Genomic DNA, 22610 nt, shown 5'->3' on the forward strand with positions numbered 1-22610 from the left:
TATAAACAGGATTAATTACCTGAGTGGTGGCCTGGATCCATTTTACCCGTCATCACATTCCTCCAGTGATATTTCTGCCTTAAAATTAGCCTTTTTTTATGGTCACACTCACATGTTGAACAGTCATCTACTGTTACTGTACATATTTTGTTTAAGATGGTTTTTTGGTAGGTCAGGTCTGTTTTGATCCGGTGATATCTCATATGTGTGTTCAGTTCATTGTGAATGGGAGGTGTTGGAGGTCCATGGGGGGAGAAAATAAACTCACAGTGTGACAGACGGCATCATGCATGTACTACAGAGTAGCTTGTACCTTAAAGCCTGTATTACCTTTTAAGCTGTAACTCCCTGCAGAGTTTGCAACAGATGATGACTACAACAATAAACTATTGGAAAACCTGTCAACTGTCCATTCTTTTTTTCTTTTATTCAAACCTCAGACTCAATAACAGATCTACAATATACTGTCACTTTTTTATTGTTTGCGTGCTTGACATTGTGTGCAGAGATATTTATTTACAGTCAATAATTGTCATAAAATTCCACTGAAGTAGCTTTGATTGTTCATGTATGTGGCTCATATACAGATTTGAATGGTGTACTGAAATGCTGTTATTTTTTCATACATTTCATGTTGTCAATCCACTGGTCTGTTAAGCAATCGACCCAATCTTCAACTCTCATCAGGATTGTGATGGTGGAAAGCTGTAAATCAGGACTGGATCCCATGTGAGACCCAGTTTTGCTCCCACTCTCAATCTGGAAACCTTTATCGCAGACTCATCTGAGGCTATATGCCAAAAGTCTGGATGGTTTTCATAGCAACATTATTTTGAATTTGGTTTGAAAAATAATACATAATAGGAATCGATGAAACGGCTCCGTTTGCATGCTACTGTATTCCACCTAATTTTAAGCCCCTTCAATGAGTATCTTATCCGGGGGATGATCCATTTGCAGACAATGAGAGGATGGAGGAGGTTGCATTTCTAGTATTTTTATTATTTTATTCTATAGCCAATGATTAGGCTAAATGAGTCCTTACATTGTTGTGATACTGTTTTCAGTACTAAACAAATGAGTTATGTTTTATGTACCTTTTCACGAGAATTTGAATGAATATTCTTATCTGTGAACCCCTGTCGCGCTGTGGTACTTGCGCTCAGTAACCTGTTTCTCGATCTGTCTGCGTTTGGAGCTGATGGTTCTACATGGAATTGCGCCCCGGGCGAGACCCCCTTCCGAGCGCCGCCCCCGCACGATGATTTGCACTGCAGAATGATGTGCGCTGCAAGATGATGTGCTCCACAAAAGGATGTGTGCCACACGATGATGTGTGCAGCAGGATGAGGTGCTCTGCAGGATGATGTGCACCACACGATGATGTGAGGCTGCAGAACGATGTGCGCCACAGGATGATGTGTGCCGCAAAATGATGTGCACCGATGTGAGCCCCAGGATGATGTGCGCAGCAGGATGATGTGCGCTGCAGGATGATGTCCGCTGCAGGACGATGTGCGCCTAAGGTTGAAATGCACCGCAGGATGAAGTGCGCAGCAATGTGCGCCAAAGGATGAAGTGAGCCAAGGATGAAGTGAGCCACAGGACGATGGGCGCCGATGTGCGCCCCAGGATGATGTGCACCACAGGATGATGTAAGCTGCAAGATGACGTGCCTGCTGCATGATGATGTGCTCAGCTGGATGATGTGCACCACACGATGATGTGTGGTGACGATGATATGCGCTGCAGGATAATATCTGCCCCAAGATGACGGTCTTGTGGCGCACTTCATCCTGTGGCGCACTTCATCCTACGGCGCACATCGTCCTGCAGCGCACATCATCTTGCTGCGCACATCATCCTGCGGGTCACATCATCCTGAAGCACACATTATCACTGCACATCATCCTGCGGTGCACATCATCCTGCAGCGAACATCGGCGCACATCGGTCCTGCAGCGCACATCATCCTGCAGCGCACATCGTCCTGCAGCGCACATCATCCTGCGGGTCACATCATCCTGAAGCACACATCATCACTGCACATCATCCTGCGGTGCACATCATCCTGCAGCGAACATGTGCGCACATCGGTCCTGCAGAGCACATCATCATGCAGCGCACATCTCCTGTGGCGCACTTCATCCTTCCGTGCACATCAGTCACAACGCACTCACAGGCACTCAGTCTCCCAGTAGCCTTGCGCAGCAGTCCTGCAGTCAGAGCAGAGAGGAGACCGCACACTCTGCGTCCTCCAGAGTGCATATGAATCGCGCATGCGCAAAGCCACCGCTGATCCTGCCCTGGCTTACAGAGCGGGATGTAGTGTCAATATATCTTCACTACCACTGATTGCCTGTGAGTGCGTTGGGACGGCGGAGGGACTCACAGCAGCACCCGCTGCTCGTTGAAGACAGTAACTGCAGAACTATACGTGCTTTCACGTCAGTCTCCAAAACACCAGAAAGTCTCCAATATCACCAGAAAATGTTGCTATATTTGTCGCGTATATAAATATAGGAGGAATTTTATTTTACATTCAACTTTGTGTCGAACTGTATTCAGTTAACCAACATAGAACAGCAAACCTTCACATTCATCCATGTGAAACCAGGAAGTTCTTAAGTACAAGATTTCATATCAAATCTTTTATTTAGTTGTCATCGCTTAAATTAAATCTCTTCTTTCTGCCTCCATTTTGCACAACATCATTTTTTTGCATCTTTCAAATCTCTGTCACAATCTTTTCTTACATTCTGTAAAATCATCCAAAGACATCGTCCCTTTTTTCTCATCAAGCGTCCTCCTCTCTGCAGATGGATCCCTTCCACACTTTGTTCGGAGTCAAGGGTCTCTCCCTCCTCGGAGACGAGTAGATAAAGCCGTTGAATCCAGTGCCAAGAGTCGGCATGCAGCCTGACCTCCTGAGCTAGCACAACTCCCCAACATCACACACACACGCACACACACACACACTCACACACACACACACACACACAAACACACACAAACACACACACACAAACACACAAACCCACAAACACACAAACACACACAAATACACACAAGCACACACACACACAAACACACACACACAGGGCCGTCCTTGGCAATGTTGGCGCCCCCCAACATTTTTTTCAATCCATTCTCACATTTCGTAATTCAAACTTGGCCTCCAGAAAGTTAGTACATATGCACAGCAATTTTTCAAGACATAGCACACCTAAACTTTGACAAGTGCACATTTTATTAAAACTATTTCAGATAATTGAATGTCTACTGATGCATGTTGAAATTATTTAATTCTTTGCTTTGGGTTTTAAAGCTATATTAGGATTAAGGTGTAAACAGAGACAGTTTCTCTGTTTGAGAGGGAAATTCTCTTCTTATAATATTAATGGTTTATCTAAATTCTTCTAATAGACCTGTAGTTTAACTACTTGAGGGGTAGTTATGTTCTTATGTAATTTGTAACAAAATACTTTAGAGTGAGGTAATTTTTTATTTAAAATACTCAAAATAGTTTCTCCACAAATCAAAAAACAGATAGGGTTAGGGTTAGAGACAAATTCACTTATGCTCGACTCAGCTGAAGATCTTGGCCTGGTGGCAAAGAGTGAAACGGCTTCCTCCAACCTCCAAGATGATGAGGAAGATGACTTCTTTGCTTTCTCAGCTGAGGAAACTTAAGTCCAGGAAAGATGGGAGATCACACGCCACAGAAAAGCGAAGATAAAAAAAACTGTGATTAACCATCTCTTGTTGTAACTAAGTTCACTGAGCAAGAATATATATATATACCTTAATTTAAATAGCACCTTTCAAAACCAAAGTCACAAAGTGCTCTACAAAACAAGCAAGACATGTTTATATTTATATTATTATATATATATATATATAATCATATTATCATATGTCCTAACACACATACGGAGGTTCTGTATATTTAGATATAAAATGACGTGTGTGTGGGGAGGGGGGCATATGTTCATATTTCTTAGTTAAAGTGTGTTTAGGAGTGCACTTGCGTGACGGGAAGTCACAACCTAGTCAGTGTCTCCGCGCATGCACATTTTCAAACACTCGCGCGTCAGCCAGACCGGGCATGTCCACACAGGTCCCTGTGCTGTTGGCGCTCCGCCTCGATCTCCTCCCGCTCACGTGAACCAGTTCTCTTTCTTAGCATTCGTTTCGATGTCTCACTATGGGATACGCCCCTCGCGCGTATTCACAGAAGCACCTATTCCAATTCGCCCGCCCTGATAGGCTGGCAGTCGTGACGTCCGCGTCAAGGTGCCGCACCTTAAATACGGTGGACGCGGCATCACACGTCATTCAAACACCTCTTCTCGCTTCACAAACAAGCATTTTTCTAATCGCCGTTGATGCTAACTAGCTGCTGTCCACAGACCGGAGCTAACACCTCCATCGCCGGACGCTAGTGGAATAAACGCCGATCCGACTGCCTTCACCATAGGTAGTTGCTTCTATTTGAATAGCTAAACGGCACCGGGAGCCTGCGGTTACCACACTGCCTGCCACTGGAGCTAGCCAACAGCGACTATCATCCCAGATAATTCACTCCCCTTTAGCACACCAAGCTAAATGGATCAAGCTGCAAAGCTTCCTTCCACCTCGCAACCAGGCGATGCCCATCGCCCATTTCCAGTGCCAATACCGAGGAACCCCAACCCGGTGTGGACGAGGAGAACGCTCCCGTAAATAGAGATTCGGCAATGGGGCTCCACGCTGGATTTGCTTGACCCGCTAACGGAGCCACCCCTCATGTTGGATTATGAGGAGGAGGATGAGTTCGACGGCGGGGATTGTCTGGTGTCGGACGGTGACGACGAGGATTATTAATCCTGCTTTGTCCCACCTTCACAGGCTCTCAGCTCTCCAAGCCCTGCAAAGGGCTCGGTTGGGACAATTACGCTCCAGCCCAGTGGCGATATGCACGATGTGTGTAAACGCGCCACAGAGAGACTGAAGATTCCATGGCCCGCGGCCGTGGCGGAGGCCCCAAGGTCCCGCTACGAGGGGAAGAAATTACCCCAAGCAAAGAGGGCTGCGAGACAACTTCTCCCGGTGTTCCCGGAACTCCTGGAGGAAGTTACCGCCTCATGAAAGCAGTACCCTTACTCCAGCAAAACCAACCTTCAAGGTGCGTCTTCCTTGGATATTGAGGGGATGGATAAGCATGCCATGGCCCGCATGCCTCCCATGGAGCCCCTGGTGGCAGCACACCTTCATCCACGGCTGTCAGCTGCCTCATCCAGGGCCCCCACACTTCCCACGAAAGCCGATCGCTTCCAATCTGCCATGACTGAGCGAGCTTATAAAGCAGCAGCTTTGACGGTGAGGGCTCTCAACGTCACCTCCATGTTGTCAGCTTACCAAGCGGAGCCCGAAAGTTCCCGCGTGGGACGAGATCCCCACAATCGTGGATATCTGCCTACGCGTCCAGCGATGCGCTGTACAGGCAGCAGGGAAGTGCATGTCGATGTTGGTGTTACAAGAGAGGACGAGATGGCTGAATCTGACCAATCTGTCCGATAGAGAAAAGGAGGACATCCTGGACATGCCAGGCGAAGAAAAAGGAGGATGAGGCGCTACAGCTCTGCCCTCCGAGGAAAACACCTGCCGCGGCGCCTCCGCCCCCCCGGCAGACTTTCGCTCAGGTTGCCTCTAGGAGCCCCGCTCCTGCTTTCTGCATCCCGAAGCGCCCCAGGGCTCAACCGGGTGCGAACACCAACGGCCCCCCGGAAACGAAGCCCGCTTGGCCGAGAAAGCCCTTCTATTCCCCGTCAACCCAGGCTGCTCAACTGGGCCCGACACCCAGTCAGCAGGCCAGGCGGAAGAAGAAGGCGACTTAGCGGTCAACCTCACCGCGAGCGGAGCTGCCACCCGTTCCCTGTTCACTGGCAGCCCAGCTATCCTGTGTGTTAGGGGAGAAATTACCCAGTGCCACCCATCCCTCTTGGCGACGTGTGGGCCCAGAGCTCAGTTTGTGCGTCCCAGTAAAGAGGCGAAGATACATGTTTTAGATGTGGGATTGTTCAACGCCGCATCAATGTCTCACAAGCATGCACACAGAGTTTGTGTTAATAAAAAGTTTTCCACTGACGTATCCAGGCTCACAGCCGAGGGCGCAGGGTTGCAAAATCATAAAAACACAAAAACAAAACCAACGAAACACAGAGGTGCAGAGCACACTGTTGTTCCCCATAACACCTCAAGGGGGAAGCAGCGTCCCACCTGTGGTGAAACATCCCGTTCCGCTCGCTCCGATCCTATCAGACCGCGCACGCGCAGTGATACTCGGAAGTGCGCAGCTGGTACTGGCCCCCAAAGATCGTCTGTGTCAGACAGAGCTTCACTCCCCCCTAACTTTGAGGCTAGAGAGTTGGAAAGCATGCACAGCGTCAGAATGGGTATTGAGAACACTGGCCAAAGGCTACAGGCTTCAATTCGCAACAATGCCCCCAGTTTTCCCGGCCTCATCGTTTCCCGTGCGCAGGGAGAGTCGGCCCGGGTGTTACGGGAAGAAATATCAGCTCTATTAAACAAAAGAGCCATACGAATAGTGCCACACAGGCAGGGACTGGTGGGTTTCTATTCAAGGTATTTCCTGGTCCCAAAGAAAGGGGGGACCTCATTACGTCCCATTCTGGACCCTCACATTTTGAACTCGTATCTCAGGAGATACAAGTTTCGCATGCTGACACACTCAACGCTGATACCTTTGATCCGACCGGGGGACTGGTTCACATCAATCGATCTGAAAGACGCGTATTTTCACATTCCCATTTATCCTCCGCACAGGAAGTATCTGAGGTTCGCTTTTCAGGACACAGTGTACGAGTACCTGGTACTCCCATTTGGCCTGTCACTGAGCCCGAGGGTGTTTGTGAAATGTGTCAACGCCGCTATAGCTCCCCTCAGGGAGCGGGGTATACGCTGGCGCGCTCAGAGCAAGAGGCCGCGGCGCACACGAGCATTGTACTGACACACCTGGCCGATCTCGGTTTTGTGGTGAACAGGGAAAAGAGTGTGTTAACGCCGCGACAGGAAATTGCCTTTCTGGGTCTCACGTTAAATTCACTGACCTACACGGCTCGCCTGTCAGCCGAGAGAGTGCACACTTTCAGGTCCACTCTCTCTCATTTTGCCATAACACGTCGGGTCACGTACGGACTGTGCCTCAGGTTATTGGGACTGATGGCCTCAACAATATTGGTGGTGAGGCTGGGCAGGCTGTACATGAGAGATTTTCAGCGCTGGATGGCTTCTCTCAGACTGGATCCTGTGCGCCACAGACGCCGCAGTGTAACGGCTTGCGCGTCCTGCGCCCTCGCGCTGCTACCATGGCAACTCCCGTCTATGTTGACAGCGGGGGTGCGCATGGGCACAATATCTGCCAGAAAACTGGTCACAACGGACGCCAGCCTGTCAGGCTGGGGCGGTGTGTTCGAGGGCAGATCCGCGAATGGGATGTGGAGCACGGATATCAAATATGCCCATATAAATTATCTGGAGTTGATGGCAGTGTTTCTGACGCTGAAACATTTTCTGCCGTTCCTCCGGGGACATCATGTGTTAGTGAGGACGGACAATACGACCACGGTGGCGTATATCAATCGTCAGGGGGGTCTACGTTCTCTACAGTTACACACTTTTGCACGCAGACTGATATTATGGGGCGATGAGCATCTCCTCTCAGTGAGAGCGACCCACGTTCCCGGAATTCAGACTGTTGGTGTGGACCTTTTGTCCAGGGGAAATCCTCTCTACGTGGAGTGGAAACTTCACCCGGCTGTAGTAGCTCAGATTTGGTCACATTTCAGCCGTGCAACAGTGGATCTGTTTGCGTCGAGGGGGAACACACAGTGCCCACTGTTCTTCTCCCTGCACGACCAGAGCGCACCGCTGGGGCTGGATGCGTTCGCTCCCGAGTGGCCGCGCGTCCCGCTTTACCACCTCTGGCTCTGATTCCCCCGACACTGCTCAGGGTGCGGGAGAATCGTCTGTCACTAATTTTGATCGCTCCTCACTGGCCGTCCATGCACTGGCTGGCGGAAGTGAGACAGCTCCTCCACGGTCACCCAGGCCTCTCCCGCTGCGCAGGGACCTGCTCTCCCAGGCGCGCGGACAGATATTTCACCCTCATCCGGAGCGCCTCGCCCTGTGGGCTTGGCCCCTGAGTGGTTTAATCTGAGCCTGACTGGATTATCACAGAATATTGTTAACACAATTCAGAATGCCAGAGCATCATCCACTAGGTCTCTTTATGACTGTAAGTGGAGGTTGTTTGAGGATTGGTGTGCTATGGCACAGGAAATCCCTTTTCAATGTCCAGTTGGTACAGTCCTGTCCCTCCTGCAGGACTTGATTGATCAAAAGAGGGCATTTTCTACTGTCAAATTTACTTGGCAGCTTGCCATGTTGGATTTGATGGAAAACCGGTGGGCCAACACCCCCTGGTTTGTCGTTTTATGAAGGGTGCACGGAGGTTGCTGCCCATCTCTAAGACTATGTCACCATCATGGGATCTAGCAGTGGTGCTTGGAGCCCTCTCTAGTCATCCTTTTGAACCATTGGATAACGTGGACATGAAAACGTTATCCTTGAAGGTGGCTCTGTTATTGGCTTTGGCTACAGCTAAACGTGTAAGTGATATTCACGCTTTATCTGTACATCCAGCATGTATGCGGTTCACCCCGGGTAACCTTGGGGTGACGCTGAGACCGAATCCTGCATTTGTTCCAAAGGTTGTTAAACCATGCTCCCCAGTGGAACTGTCAGCTTTTCAGCCACCTCCCTATGGTTCTGCAGAACAGCAGCGGTTACACATGCTGTGCCCTGTCCGTGCCTTACACAAATATGTGGAAAGGACAAGGAGCTTTAGAAAAGGGGATTTAGTTGTTTGTGTCCTGGGCTAAGCCCCACTGGGGCAAACCTGTCACCAAACAAAGACTCTCTCACTGGATAGTGGATGCCATTGCATTGGCCTACTCCAGCTCAGGCCTTCAGGTTCTGACTGGTTTATGGGCACATTCTACTAGAGGTTTTGCGACCTCTTGGGCCCTGTTCAAGGGAGTCTCTATCCAAGACATCTGCGCTGCAGCAAGCTGGTCTTCTCCCCTCACATTTGCGAGGTACTACAGGTTTGATGTCACATCCCCTGGCCTGACCCACGCTGTCTTGAGCGTGGGCTCCAATGTGAATCTCACTTTTAAGTGAGGGGGGGGGGGCTGGTGGTCAGTCACCGAGATAAGCTTGTCTGGCAATACGGGAGTCTCCATATCCCATAGTGAGACATCGAAACGAATGCTAAGAAAGAGAACTTTAGGTTACTTTCGTAACCCCGGTTCTCTGAGTAGCATGAGTGAGATGTCTCACCAGACCGCCCTTCTTGCTACTGGGGTGAAGCGAGAAGAGGTGTGCTTGTTTTGAATGACGTGTGATGCCGCGTCCACCGTATTTAAGGTGCGGCACCTTGACGCGGACGTCACGACTGCCAGCCTATCAGGGCTGGCGAATTGGAATTGCTTCTGTGAATACGCGCGAGGGGCGTATCCCATAGTGACTTGTAGAAGCTATCCATAGAAGCTACCTGTGTTAGCTACCTGTTAGCTACCTCACCGTGCTAAAGTTAAGAAACTACCCACGTGTTACGTTATTATCTTATCAAAGGAGTGTGCGCATTGTTGAGTGTTTTAAAGGTTGTACTTTCCATGCACACGCACAACTTGTTGACGACGATTGCAGTGCTAGCTGTTTTGATTAGCATGCTAACATTTAGTTGCAAACTGCTGTGCTAGTTGAAGCGATGCCACTTCCAGACGGTAAAGTTAACATCAACCTGTGTGCATGTGTTGTTCTACAAGTACTTGTCCTTGTGATAAAACACAAAAAGCTTGTACATGTATGAATATGATTTTAATTTGAATTATTATAATGTATTTTTTTATTTAATGAACCCCTCCCCCCCTAAATGTTGTCAAGTTTGAGGAGAGGGCTGCAATAAGGCTTTTGTGTAAGTTATATGTTATTATCAAAACATTATTTCTTGCGTTACAAATAGTGAACGATGAAGGTTAAATAATGGAAGCTTTTTATGTTAATTGAGTCATGGTCTTTATATATGCATGCCAGGGTAAATGTCATCTTTTAATGTCTACTTTGTTAAAGCTAGGGTGGTATTACTACTTGATAAAATTAATTGCTTAAGTTTATGTGAAAGTTTTCTAATTGTTTTAAAATTGAAATAGTTAAATTGATCTCCGATTTGTATGCATTTTGATCTCTTAGTCATGTGATGTGTGCAGAGAATATGATCAGAATGTCTGTCTTGACCACCGCAGCAACCATATTTAATATGGAACTGGGAAATGTTCTCATCATTGGACCCATCACAGTTGATAAAGCTATCCAGATCACGCGAAGCACTTGGAAAAGGCCTCAGGGCCCTTCTGGACATATTTGATGACAAGGAAATGTAAGTAGGAGATTAATGCACGGTTCCCCCTATGTTCATACATCATATATTTGGTTAACAATGCTTTAATATACAGGTGTTTAAGCAAGCAACAGAATATATATTTTTTTACACTTCGTGCTGTGACTGAACATTATCCTTACGTTTCCTGTGGAATATGATGGTTAGTAATATCAAAAAAAATATGTTGCCCAGGTTTACAATGGGGAAAACCATGGTTCATGTAGTTGTTGAATATCTTTGCATCAAACACCAATGCTGTTGTCTTTATAAAAATTGCTCTGGAAAACAAATAAACATAAGTTGTGCATAAATGAAAGACTGATTTAATTTTCAGTCCATGTGATATTTTTATTTTGTATCTTTCAGACAACTGACGTGCTTGCACAAAGAAAGGCCACATATGTCAGAAGTCTAACTTTCTTTATGAGGGAGGACAACTCTCTGAAGACATGTCTGATAAGACAACTTTGGTTTATGCCATTAAGGTTGTTTTACGGGCCAGTAAATCTCTGGTTAGGGAGCAAACAGACTAATTTGATAGCAATTTTTTATCTTTAAATTTAAAAAGATCGTTTCCTGAAAATTGAAAGTTCACTCATTATTTGCTCACCATTGTGCTGATGGAGGTGTGGGTGAAGTGTTTGAGTCAACGGACATTCAAATTCGACTTGAAATGTCATTTACACGATATTTTTTGCACAAAAGTCTGCTTGCAGAAGTAGCGATGCTTACACGCACTCCATACGCCCATCGGGTGCGAGAGCTTATGTGCAGATTTCAATGCGGCAATAGAGGAAGATATCAGAGCACATGTAGTCTAAAAAGTTTTACGGGGCTTACAGATACTTGGTGACACCATAGCAGCAGTAATGAGGAACTTAACATTTTTTCCCTTTTTTTTTTGCCAGTTACTTCAATTGTAATGGATTTGCCTGCACCGCTGTTTACACCTGAAACACCAAAAAAAACTTGATGTACAGTAATTTATTTAGGCTCTTTACCTGTGTAAAACTGAGTTTAATTCTATATTTTGTATATTTTATAGTATACATAGGCCTAATGTGTGATGCTATTGTGTGATAAATGTTTCCTTGTTGATACAAAGCCAAAGTTTATGGGCTGTTAAGTCCCATTAAAAAAAAAAAAATGTATATACATAATCAATCAAGTTGTTGTCTTTGAATAGCTTTGCATAGTTACACTGACATTCTGTGACTGTTCTTCCTTTTTGTGGGGTTCTCCAGAGCTTTGTGTACATTATATAGCCCAAACCTGAATGCTCTGCTATACCAAATTGTGAGAAAACAAAAAATCCAGAAAACTGTATTTTGTATTTAATTTTAATACATTTATTTGAGGGTGTGACAGTTTAGACCACTGTCCCTGTTTGGCTGCCTGTCGGCGGCGCGCATTGATGGATGGTGTGAGCGGCAAGGCCCTCAAGCATACATTCTCTTTGTTCAAACACTCACAAACAATCTTACCCGCTCACCACGGCTCTGTACTGCAGACTAAAAGAGTCAGGGTGGGGCTGAGGGCTTTAAATATGGTGTCAGGAAATACCTGCTGCAACTGATTGGACTGATTGGCCATGTTTGGGCCAAACCATTTTCCCTTGTGTCAAAGGGGGACACTGGACCTTGACATTGGACATTAATGAGTGACAATTTTAAATGTACTAGTGAAAATCACTAATCTGCTAAATGAAAGTAACATTAACATGCATGCTGTATTTTTTGATGAGTGTATTCATGGTTGGTTGGCAAAATGCTCAGTATTATAATCCCCCTGTTGATTGGGCCTGTCTAGTGGGAGGGGCCATGGGGTATATAAAGGGTGAGCTGCTGTCCTTCTGACAGTCTGCGGCATGCTGTTGCCGGAGGAGGTTGTCGGTGTTGTGCAGGGTGCTCAGCTCAGCTCAGCTCAGCTCAGCTCTCCACGGAATATCTACTGAGGTGATTATTCTATTATGTTGTAATTGAGTTTAATTTGCATTTATTTTGCTAATGGATTATTTGATTTATTGACATTGATTATTTGAAGTACCAGTATTTGATTTTGAATATGCTTTGATTTATTATAGAGAATATTTGATTATTGATTATTTGATTGTGGAATTGGTTTTGAATATGTTTTTATTTGACTATTTGCAGATGTTTGGGTTTTGGCCTCCTATGTATGTTGTGCACTTATTTTGACACTTTGGGAGAATAAATGTTGTTATAAACCAATTTGCAACTGTGTGCCTTGCCATCTTTGGGTTTGAAAGTCCAGTCTTTTTAAGGTTACATTACCTTCACCCGAGGCGGGGTGTGACAGAGGGGTATTTTGTATCAAACTACATTTTGATGTATTTTTGCCAATCCCTCCTCACTCCTCCTCTCACCTGCGCTCACTTTACACTGTAGCAACAAACACCAGCACTGATAAGAAGTAAGAAGAACACGTACAGGACTGACATTTACTTTTTTTTTTATTCGCTTTCGAGTTTATGAGAAACATGTTTAAGGCTTCTACACAACACGAGTCTTAACGTGATGCGCACAGCCAGGAGGGTTAAAGTGATCCGAACTCGCACACTCCTGCAGACAGAAGTTCTTCCCACAGATGCCCTGAAGTGCAGTGCAGGTGATTTGAGATAAGATAAGATAAGCCTTTATAGATTCGCACAGCAGGGCAATTCAGTTGTTACAGCAGCAGGGGGCCAGAATCAGGTAGAAAAGTGAATAAAGAAATAAAAAGTTAAGTTGTGAAATTCGGATTATGTACATTATATACACCTATTCACTGTACTAGTTTGAATAAGGTGAGTGAAGGGAAGTGGCACAGGATGATTGAATGAGCAAATAAAATCAGTTAAGTGCATAAGGAAAAACGTTTGTACATAGGAAAAACATTGTACATAAACACAAATGTGCAAGAAATTATTTTTTTCCGATGATTTATATCAAGATATGTTTATCGACATAACTAAATATTGTGATAAGATGTTTTTCCATATCGCCCAGCTCTATTTGAAGTGTTTTGTTACTTTTTCTAATGTTTGTGAACCCACATTAAGTCATTGTGCTTACTCAGTGATGGACCAGACACATAAGGAAAAGTATGTTTATTTTGTTTTGCATTTGTTTTTACATTATAATGTTTTGCTTGGTTGTTATTTTCCCCAGTCCGTGTGTAATCTAAGCAGAGTCTTCTATGTTTCGTAGAGATGGATATTGAGGTCAGCACAGAGCTCCAGATTTGATTTAGCAGATTTTCTTTCTGCTTTCTGAGTTCTGATTCTTGCTTCTAGAATTATAGTGTCATCATTTCTCATATTTCATTGTCGCCAGTTCCTCACTGGGCTCCTAAAAGTAATGTGTCAGATTCCTGCATTTCAATAACTCTTGTGTCTATTAACATATTCCTTACCGTCTCCTGTTCTACTCAGCACTCATTCATTCACCTTCAGTTGTTTTCTCTAAAATGTAAAATGTAGCAGCTGTTGGTCATTCATTTCTTGTGCCATCATGGTCTTTTCCTCGATTTACTACACTGTTGAATATAGTTGTTCAGGTGATTACTCTGAATATGTTAAGTTGAAAGAATAAACCTTGTTTGTGACTGTTAACTCCACCCAGCCTTTGTATAAAGAGAAGTTCATAGGAATCAATAAGCAGAGACTTCATTGTTGTCAGTTTGCTTTAATGTCACAGTGTCAGTTGACATGTATTCCTTTAAGGTCTTAGACTGTTGCAATGGTGAACGATTTATCAGAAAACAAGTGTTTTTGACCTTAACGGATCTAAAATATGTGATTGTAGTTAAAGTGATAGCACCACCTACTGCCAAAAGAAGGTAAGCCTCGTTTTACAACTTTAATTTGTTTTACATTTAATTTTAACACTTGATCCAAGAAGAAATAAAAAATAATTGTGTAGGTGACTGTGTGACACATTTCATATGTCTGATGTAAATGAATAAATGGGAACGAACAGCTGGACAGGAAACAGCCTTTCAATCTAGTGCGCTGGGATGTAACCATAGCAACATGTGAACTGGCAAACCGAACAGTTTCTTGTTAAGGATTAACAGAGGTGGTTTAACCCAGTGTGAGAGGGCCTGCTCCGGATTGAAGTGAAGTAAGTGACTGGTTTGTATCTGTTAGTGCTGATATAGTGTTTTACTGTGAATGAGATGTTAAGTTTGCATCATGCTACAGTGAGCTGTTAGCTACTAGTTAGCCACACTGTTGTTATAAACATCATGTGACGTTAACTCGTTGATCGATGAAAGTACAGACTTTGTGATAAACAAAAGACTTGTTCGACATGTTATGGTCAGTTCAGGATATTAATGTGACATTGAATCATCATATTATCCTATTTTGGTTTGCAGCAACTCATCTAAGTTGCTTGACATTGATGGACACGGTGTCTTTGTAAATCCAATGCGTGAAACATAGTGGATACTATGATTAACATCTCTGTCATCGTGTGCAGGATGTCTTTGTCCAAGATGCAGAGCCTGAGAGTGGCAGCTGTGCTGGAGGACTGCTCAGACCAGCTTGACATACTGGGACACATTTTGACAGTGCAGATCAGCAGGGTGCAAGGCACTGGAGCTGCACAGGTGAGCTTCAATGTGTGGATGTCATGTTCACTCTCCACAAGAACATCTGTCAAACATCTGTCCCAAGGCATATGAAAATGGCAAGAGCATCCAAAACCTAAAGAATTAAACATGTTAAACTCAGCAATGGAATCAAAGGGAAACACTTGGGAACAACCAATAATTAGAATGACACCCAGTAGAGCTCTTTGCTCTGCCAATGTCCAACAGGTCAAGCACATTTGCATAGACTTTTAGAAAACCGTTCCAAAATATACCAGATTTGTTTAAATCGGTTGTGTAGTTTTTCCATAATATTGATAACAAACAAACCAACTCCCTATGGACAGCGAGGAGAACCTAACCTCATTAGCAGGGTAATGAAAACAGGGAGAAGGAACATGAATGAACAGGCAATCCAAAGAGGCTAAAAAAGTAACAGTAACAGTAACAAGTAAATCCAAACCCAGAGCTATGAATCCAAAATTATAAACACACATTAAATTAATATTTAAGGGACCTTAATAGTTTTACTGTGTGTGTGTGTGTGTGTAAGGAGATAGCCAAGCTGACCAAGCTGAGGAGGGACTGGTGAGTGGTGCAGAAAAAAATTATAACGCACAAACTGTTTTTTTTGTCTAATTTCTCTTTGTCTCTCTCTGCAGTCAATACATCAAGCAGCACACTTTCAAGATGCAGTCAGAGCTGGAGGAGTGGCATAGTTACACATCTGTGCTTCAGGTGGTAGACGAAGAAGAGCAGAGGAAGAAGGCTGAGAAAATGCGAAGGTTTATTTATAATAACACACATATCAGATGTTTCTTGCATTTCTTGCAGCTGCATTTGCAATATAAAATACAAATAAGCAACAAAAAGGATACTTACATTTAGCATCACATTACATCCACAAAACACAGTTAATTGACATTCAACAAACTTTGATGTGGGATTAAGTTCCATATTTAACTTTTGGATTAAATGGTGCATGATGTACAAAAGAGCTTTTAGGGACATTTAAAGGAAAGAAACATCATAGATTTAGAAACTGTCTATTCTGAGGTGCGAGACAGGCTTTATTCTCATAATATCATGACGGAAGAAGTCTGTGTTGTATCATAATGTGTGTCTCTCCACCAAGAGAGGGAAAGAGGGAGCTGGAGCATAAAAAACTAACTCTACAGAGACAACAAAAGGAGCTCCAACAGAAAATAGAGAAAAATGAGGTGAGAAATTTGGAGCAGATCCAAGATCCAAAGCAGTCTGCCTGAATGGCTGCTACAGCTATTAATATAAGCAAATTGATTATTTATTTGAGGACAGAATTAAACCTATTAGTTTGCAAGTTGTTGAAAGTCCAGTGTGTCCAGAACTTTCATTACCCCCCACCTCAGGACTTGTGCCGAAACAGCGCAGGCCTCAGGCGTCAGCTGGATGAACAGTCATTACAGGCTGCTAACTGGAGGGAGATTGTGGAGAAAGACGCTGAGCTGCAGCTCCAACAGGCACAGAAGAGGAAGATCAAGGCTGAGAAGATGCTGGAGGAGCAGCTGAAGGAGCAGCTGGAGGTGGGGCCAGTTGTCCACCTGTTCCATTGCAGCCTGGGTTCACAACACCTATACCCACAAACAACCATAGTTGTGCTTTCAAATTGAAATGTTATCTTCCTGTTTAGCTCCATTTTTAGATCAGAGGATATATACTGTACCTCTCTTAGCAAGGTCTAAACATTTTTTTCTTACCTGTATGCAGTAACAAATTTTAATTCAAATGTTCATGCCATTTTAGCAGTTATTCCCTTCTTTCAAAGATGCTGCAGAAACAGCAGAGGGAGGATATGAGAGTTCACGAGAGGTTAAACAATTACCAGCAACGTCAAAACCAGGTAATTCTACTCACATCAGATTATTGTGTACTGTGTAAATGCTGCTCAGTCATAAGCTTCGCTGCAGTTCAAATTTGTTTGAAGCTGTGACGTCTGGGAGAAATTCTTATACATGCCTCAACCCAGTGCCGTCTTCTCAGAGGCTGTGGTTTATCTGAATCCTGCATAAATCACCTCAGTGCCAGTAGAGGTCACTGTACTAGCTACACAGCTACACAAACAGTTTCACTGATGACATAAGCATTCATTACAAAGGTGGATTTCTGCAGCTTTTTGTGTCAATCAGTCAATCAATCCATTTTATTTGTTCAGCTCGTATTCACAAATCACAATTTGTCTCATAGGGCTTAACAAGGTGCGACATCTTCTGCCCTTAAACTTACACAGTATGGAAAAATTTACAAAAAAATATATAACTGAGGAAAACTGAACTGCGGATGTATGCCAACCCAACAAGGACAGGTTCTGTGTACAAATTTCTACACAAACCTTTTTCCAGTTTCATATAAAGGTAAATTTAAACTTTGACAACTGAAAATGAATCACTTTATCTTTGAGTCCGAGTGACAACTTTGGGCGAGGCGGTGGTCTAGTGGCAGAAACTTGGACTATGGGCAGAGAAGGTCTCTGGTTCCTCTCCATGGAGAGAAAACAAATGACGAACCTGGATTGATCTGTCCAAAAATCCAAGAGTCTCCCTACCCTGTCTATTGCCCCTGCGCAAGGCCCCTTACTCCCCCAACATCTGCTCCCCGAGCGCCGTACATGTTCGCTCACTGCTCTGTGTGTCCTGCAGCAGATGGGTCAAAAGCAGAGATAACATTTCCCTACCTGCATGAGTGTGCCTTTGCATGTCTGTGCATGTGTTTGGGACTAATAAATGCGTCTTAAAAAAAAAGAGAGGTGGGGTACATTCTGCATAGATAGACAGGGTATCACAATATACAGAGAAAAACAACCATTCACTCTCACACCTTAACCAGAAGAATCAGAATCAGAATTCTTTTTATTGCCATGTATATTTGCACATACAGGAAATTCCCTTGGTGAGGTTTGTGCACTTTACAAACAACAAATTAAAAACAACAACAATAGCGAACAATATAACAATATAAAAAAACAACAATATATACAGTTAAAGAGTTAAAGAGTTACGTGCGGTTAAGACAAATTTAGAGTCTTCAAATATCTAACCCCAGTCTGCATGTCTCTGGTCTGTGGGAGGAAGCCGGAGTACCCAGAGACCACCCACACAGACACGTGGAGAACATGCAAACTGACTCGCAAGTCAACTTGGAATTCGAAGCAGGAACTCTTACTCTTACTTATATACGGGATGAAAGGGTCACAAACTGGCCCCTCATGGTTTCCATGCTTCTCCTGTTGTTTATCAATCAATCAATTAAATTTTATAGCCCATATTCACAAATTACAATTCATCTCATAGGGCTTTAGAAGAACTTCAAGTTCTTATGTTGTTTAAGTCATGTTTTGCTTAAGATGCTGTCTCTCTTACTGTTGTTAATATGTATCTAGTGCTGCAGCAGAGTCTAATGTTGGTGTGGTTCTTGTTGATCAGAGTTTGCAGCAGCAGCTGCAGCAGCTGCAGCAGCGCACAGAGCTGATGCTGCAGGACAAGCAGGGGCAGCTGAACAACGTGTGCCGCAAAAGAACAGTGAACTTGGACAAACTGTCAGAGATGAGGAGGAGGGTGAGCAGCTCCTTGAGCCCAACCCGACACAGTGAAGAGCTGCAGATGCTCAACAGGACACTCACTGCAGTGGATGATTATCACTAATTAGATCCTAATTTGTGTTCAGTTCAGGGAGATGGAGGAGTTGGTGATGGAGGACAGGCTGGAGCAGGAGAAACTGCTCCAACAGGAGGCAGAGGACAAAGCTGCTACTAAGGTAAATACACTCTCAGATCTCAGATCCTGGACCCTCACTATACTGGTCTATGAGGTCCTTCTGTCCAGTGTGTTTATTGTACTGATCCCTGTTCTGTGACCTTTGACCCTGCAGCTGCAGGCCTGGTGGAAAGGCTGCATGGTCCGCAGAGGCCTTGGCAGTTTTAAAAAAGCAGAGAAAGGCAAGAAAGGCAGGAAGAACAAAGAAGGAAAAACTAAGAAATAGTTTTATTAAACATTTATTTTTGCTCATTTCAAACCTGTAACAAATAAAAACATTCAGTGGTACACTAGAACATATCAACATCATATCATCATTACTGTATATGAAAGTATCAACAGGCACAATGGTAGCATATTGATTCACAGTCCTAAGAACAGACTTTTTGTTAAAGTATAACCTGAGCAAGATCAAATACTTTTTATTACATAAATAATATCAAACTTGAAAATGCAAGAAATCAAAACAAAAAAAAACTACTAAGTAGTCTACTGTTAATGACCATAGGTCATACATTTTATTGTCAACACCTTTATCATGATATGATAAGGATTTAGTCACAGTATTTCAATACTATTTATCAATGCAGTGACACATTATAAAATACATTAAGTTCATTAGGTCACAAATATATGACTCATTAGAACTATGTGGGAAATAAAGAAGTGAAATTTCCAACTGCTATCAGCTTAATGTCCTTGTGTCTGACAGAGGAGCAGAATATCTGATATTACAAAACAGGACATCTGGACACCTGCTTTGACTCTTTCAAGTCACATCTAAACCAGAGCAAAGACGTCGTGCTGGATCCTTATACTGATGTCACTCTAAATGGAAATGTAATGTAAAGAGTGTTACAACTGTCTGTTGGTTAATCCATTCCTCTATTTAACAGAAAATATGTAAACAATACATGACAAAGTTTTTCAAATGTTATTTTGTTCATCAAAAAGGGCTGAAAATGCTCTGGTTCCAGCATCTTAACTGTGAGTATTCTCTGTCAAAGCATCACACCGGTGGATCTGCTCAGCATGCATGTAGTTGTTGTCTCCGATGATGACACAGTTGAGGTGGGAGCTGTGGATGTTGATGCCAGGCTCCTCTGGGGAAACAGGACAGTGAGGGAGAGGAGCAGGTAAAGGAGAAGTGTGCTCTGTCCCCTGCTCTCCATGGTTGCAGCTGCAACTCTGATCTGTAACATGGGGACAAATGAGAACAGCTGGAGAGGTGTGATGTGTTACTACTACAAAAAAACGAATACAACAAATAGCATAGTATAAAATACAGCTCAAGTGTGTTTTTTAGGTTTCTAGAAATATGCTGTTAGATATACGAGTTACCCACCATGCATGTGGAGGTCAGGTTCCTGCATTAAAGGCTGACTTTCTGCCACACCAGTTTTATAGGTGTCGTTACCTATGACGCAGTCGATCAGGGTTGAGTTGCTAATGTTTACAATCAGGATGGTTGAGGGCGGACTTGGGAGTGCCACTGATTTAGCAGAAGTTGAGGGAGAGAAAGAGGAGGAGGGGAAAATATAAGAATTGGAAGTTGTGGTTCCAAAGTGATGTAATAGCAGAAATGTGTCACTACCAAGAAGTTCCTGCGTAGATGGGGTTCCTCATTCAACAAACGCAATGAGAGGTCATTTAACTTTCATCACTAGTTTACCAATCTGCTGCTTTAGATGCTGAATGTTTCAGTAATCAAAAATTCACATACATAAGTTTAAACTTGGTGAAATCAACCAATTAGCATGGGTTCACAGTTCACAGTTTATCTCATAACATAACTTTACAAGGTGTGACATCCTCTGTCCTTAATCTTCAGTAAGGAAAAACTACAAATGTTCCCTAAGGCTGTGCTATGAGGCTAAATAAGTCTATGAAAATAAGACCAAAAGAAATAAGTTTTCACTGATTAAAGACCATGACATTTTTAACAGAATCTAACATGAAAAAGCAGAGTTTACCTTGTGTAGTTTTATCCTCATTCTGCTGATGGTTTTGAGCTTTAAAAACAGAAAGTGATGTTATGTGATGTTACATTTTACTTAATGATAAATTATCTTTTTAGGGCTACATGCTTCTTGCCTAACAGGCAGTGCTGGAATACCAGTGCACATTTGACACTCCACAGAAGTACAGACACAGAATATGGACCAAGACACGGCAGCAAACAAAGCACTGAAATAATTATGAAATTAATGTCATACCAGGGCAGCAGTTGACATTCTCACACAGCATAGTGTCTAACTGGAAGCAGAAGAGCTCACAGGCTCTTCTGCAGCTCTTCTGCGCCGCCATCTGCACCAGCTGGACCACCTGGACCACTCTCTGCATGTTGAAGGCTTTAACAGGCATCACTTGCAGTAGAGGACGAGAAGAAGAAGAATAAGGGGGAGTCATCATCGCATTAACATCTACTGCTACAGAGCTGAAGAGGTCACAGGAATTTTGTTTTAGTGGCTGCAGCAGCTCAAGGTGGGGGACTTTTTACACCACAACTAGCAAAATACGGAAATAGGAGTAGGATTGTTTAAGCTTTGTTATAAGCTCTGATAAAAGTCCGCCTAATGATATGTTTGAGCTGTGTATTCTTTACATGAACAGACTTTTTTTCACAGCAGATATGTTGACTCACAGCAGGAAAATAAACTGTAGGTGCTGCCATATAGATATATGGGTGCTGCATTCACTTGCTGCATTCACGCGCACCTCAGAAGCTACTTCCTGGCTAGTGAAGTCGTCTTGAGACTTCGGTGTGGGTTGAAAAGACAATGCAACACCTTTTGCATGAAGAGCAAAGAAAGGGGGTCAGGTCTGACACGCCGATTAAACATTTCAAGTTCTTGCAAGTTAACCATGCAAACGTCTGTGTTGGTGTATTGTTCGGTGAGAGGTGGACGTGTAGTATGTGGTGACGTAGCATTTGACTAGTTAACATACAAATATACCATTTGAAACCCATTGTAAAATAGTCTTTATTGCTCAGTAAGTGATTATGTCGATGCCCTTTTCGAGTTTTCATTTGAATTTTCTCCGTAAATATTATTCTAGTATATCTTATATCTGACACCACAATAACGCACTATGTGGTCAGCACCTCTCCTGCTGTGGTGGCGCATATCACAACTCTATAAACCGAAGAGACACTTACAGACAGCGTTTACCCGTCAGGAAACTTTAAATAAACTCACCTGTTTGCAGTGCTCTTTGTTTCATTCCTGTACAGCTGCTGTCAGAGTGCCGGTCAGTGTTACACAGATACCATCCCTCACTGTCTCACACATATAAACTACTCGAGCTGTCAGGGAAATCCCTGACAGCAGCACGCATGCGCACTTCACCTCGGGGTTTCCATTAGATATTATTTCCTTATACTTGCATGATGCGTTTGGTACATGGCCCTGCTGCACAATTATTATAAATAACAACAGAGTTTCGACACACATTTATTCAGTTCCTCAAATTGATTGATTGAGCTTTCTTGTGACTTAGTGTCTATAGTCTGTAGTCAAACCTTTAAAGACATAGTTTTGAGGAATTATTCTGGTGGCAAAACAAAGAAATAAACTCCACGGGGGTCAGTTTTGAGTATGGAAACATTAATGTATATTTGTGATAACAAAGACAACAATAATATTAAGGTGAACAGAACATATTTTGTAAACAGCATTTTGTATTGGAGAGGTACTGCAGCTAGAATAAAAGAGATG

The 22610-nt window shown here is 43.6% G+C and overlaps 2 protein-coding genes and 1 pseudogene across 4 annotated transcripts; 2 read left to right on the top strand and 1 right to left on the bottom strand.

The window, feature by feature from the left end:
- Positions 1 to 4788: 4788 nt before the first annotated feature.
- Positions 4789 to 8264, top strand: LOC133964687 (uncharacterized; annotated as a pseudogene).
- A 6285-nt stretch (positions 8265 to 14549) lies between these two features.
- On the top strand, positions 14550 to 19146 carry iqcg (IQ motif containing G). 2 transcript variants are annotated; one of them, XM_062400146.1, is made up of 10 exons: positions 14550 to 14631; positions 14992 to 15121; positions 15657 to 15691; positions 15766 to 15888; positions 16239 to 16323; positions 16492 to 16665; positions 16908 to 16982; positions 18562 to 18693; positions 18803 to 18892; positions 19007 to 19146. In XM_062400146.1, exons 2-10 carry the CDS (start codon positions 14993 to 14995, stop codon positions 19115 to 19117), a joined length of 954 nt encoding a protein of 317 aa, XP_062256130.1. In that variant the 5' UTR covers positions 14550 to 14631; position 14992; the 3' UTR covers positions 19118 to 19146. The 2 variants fall into 2 exon arrangements, with proteins under 2 accessions (XP_062256130.1, XP_062256131.1); XM_062400147.1 differs by having other exon boundaries at positions 15660 to 15691.
- si:dkey-29h14.10 (uncharacterized) lies at positions 19104 to 22227 on the bottom strand. 2 transcript variants are annotated; one of them, XM_062400149.1, is made up of 5 exons: positions 22092 to 22227; positions 21108 to 21257; positions 20865 to 20903; positions 20237 to 20383; positions 19104 to 20084 (listed from the first exon to the last, which is right to left on the bottom strand). In XM_062400149.1, the coding sequence occupies exons 1-5, from the start codon at positions 22114 to 22116 to the stop codon at positions 19873 to 19875; spliced, it is 573 nt and encodes a 190-aa protein (XP_062256133.1). In that variant the 5' UTR covers positions 22117 to 22227; the 3' UTR covers positions 19104 to 19872. The 2 variants fall into 2 exon arrangements, with proteins under 2 accessions (XP_062256133.1, XP_062256132.1); XM_062400148.1 differs by lacking the exon at positions 22092 to 22227 and having other exon boundaries at positions 21108 to 21328.
- Between the last annotated feature and the right edge of the window lie 383 nt (positions 22228 to 22610).

Source organism: Platichthys flesus, chromosome 11, assembly GCF_949316205.1.
Source record: "Platichthys flesus chromosome 11, fPlaFle2.1, whole genome shotgun sequence".
NCBI classification, from domain to species: domain Eukaryota; kingdom Metazoa; phylum Chordata; class Actinopteri; order Pleuronectiformes; family Pleuronectidae; genus Platichthys; species Platichthys flesus.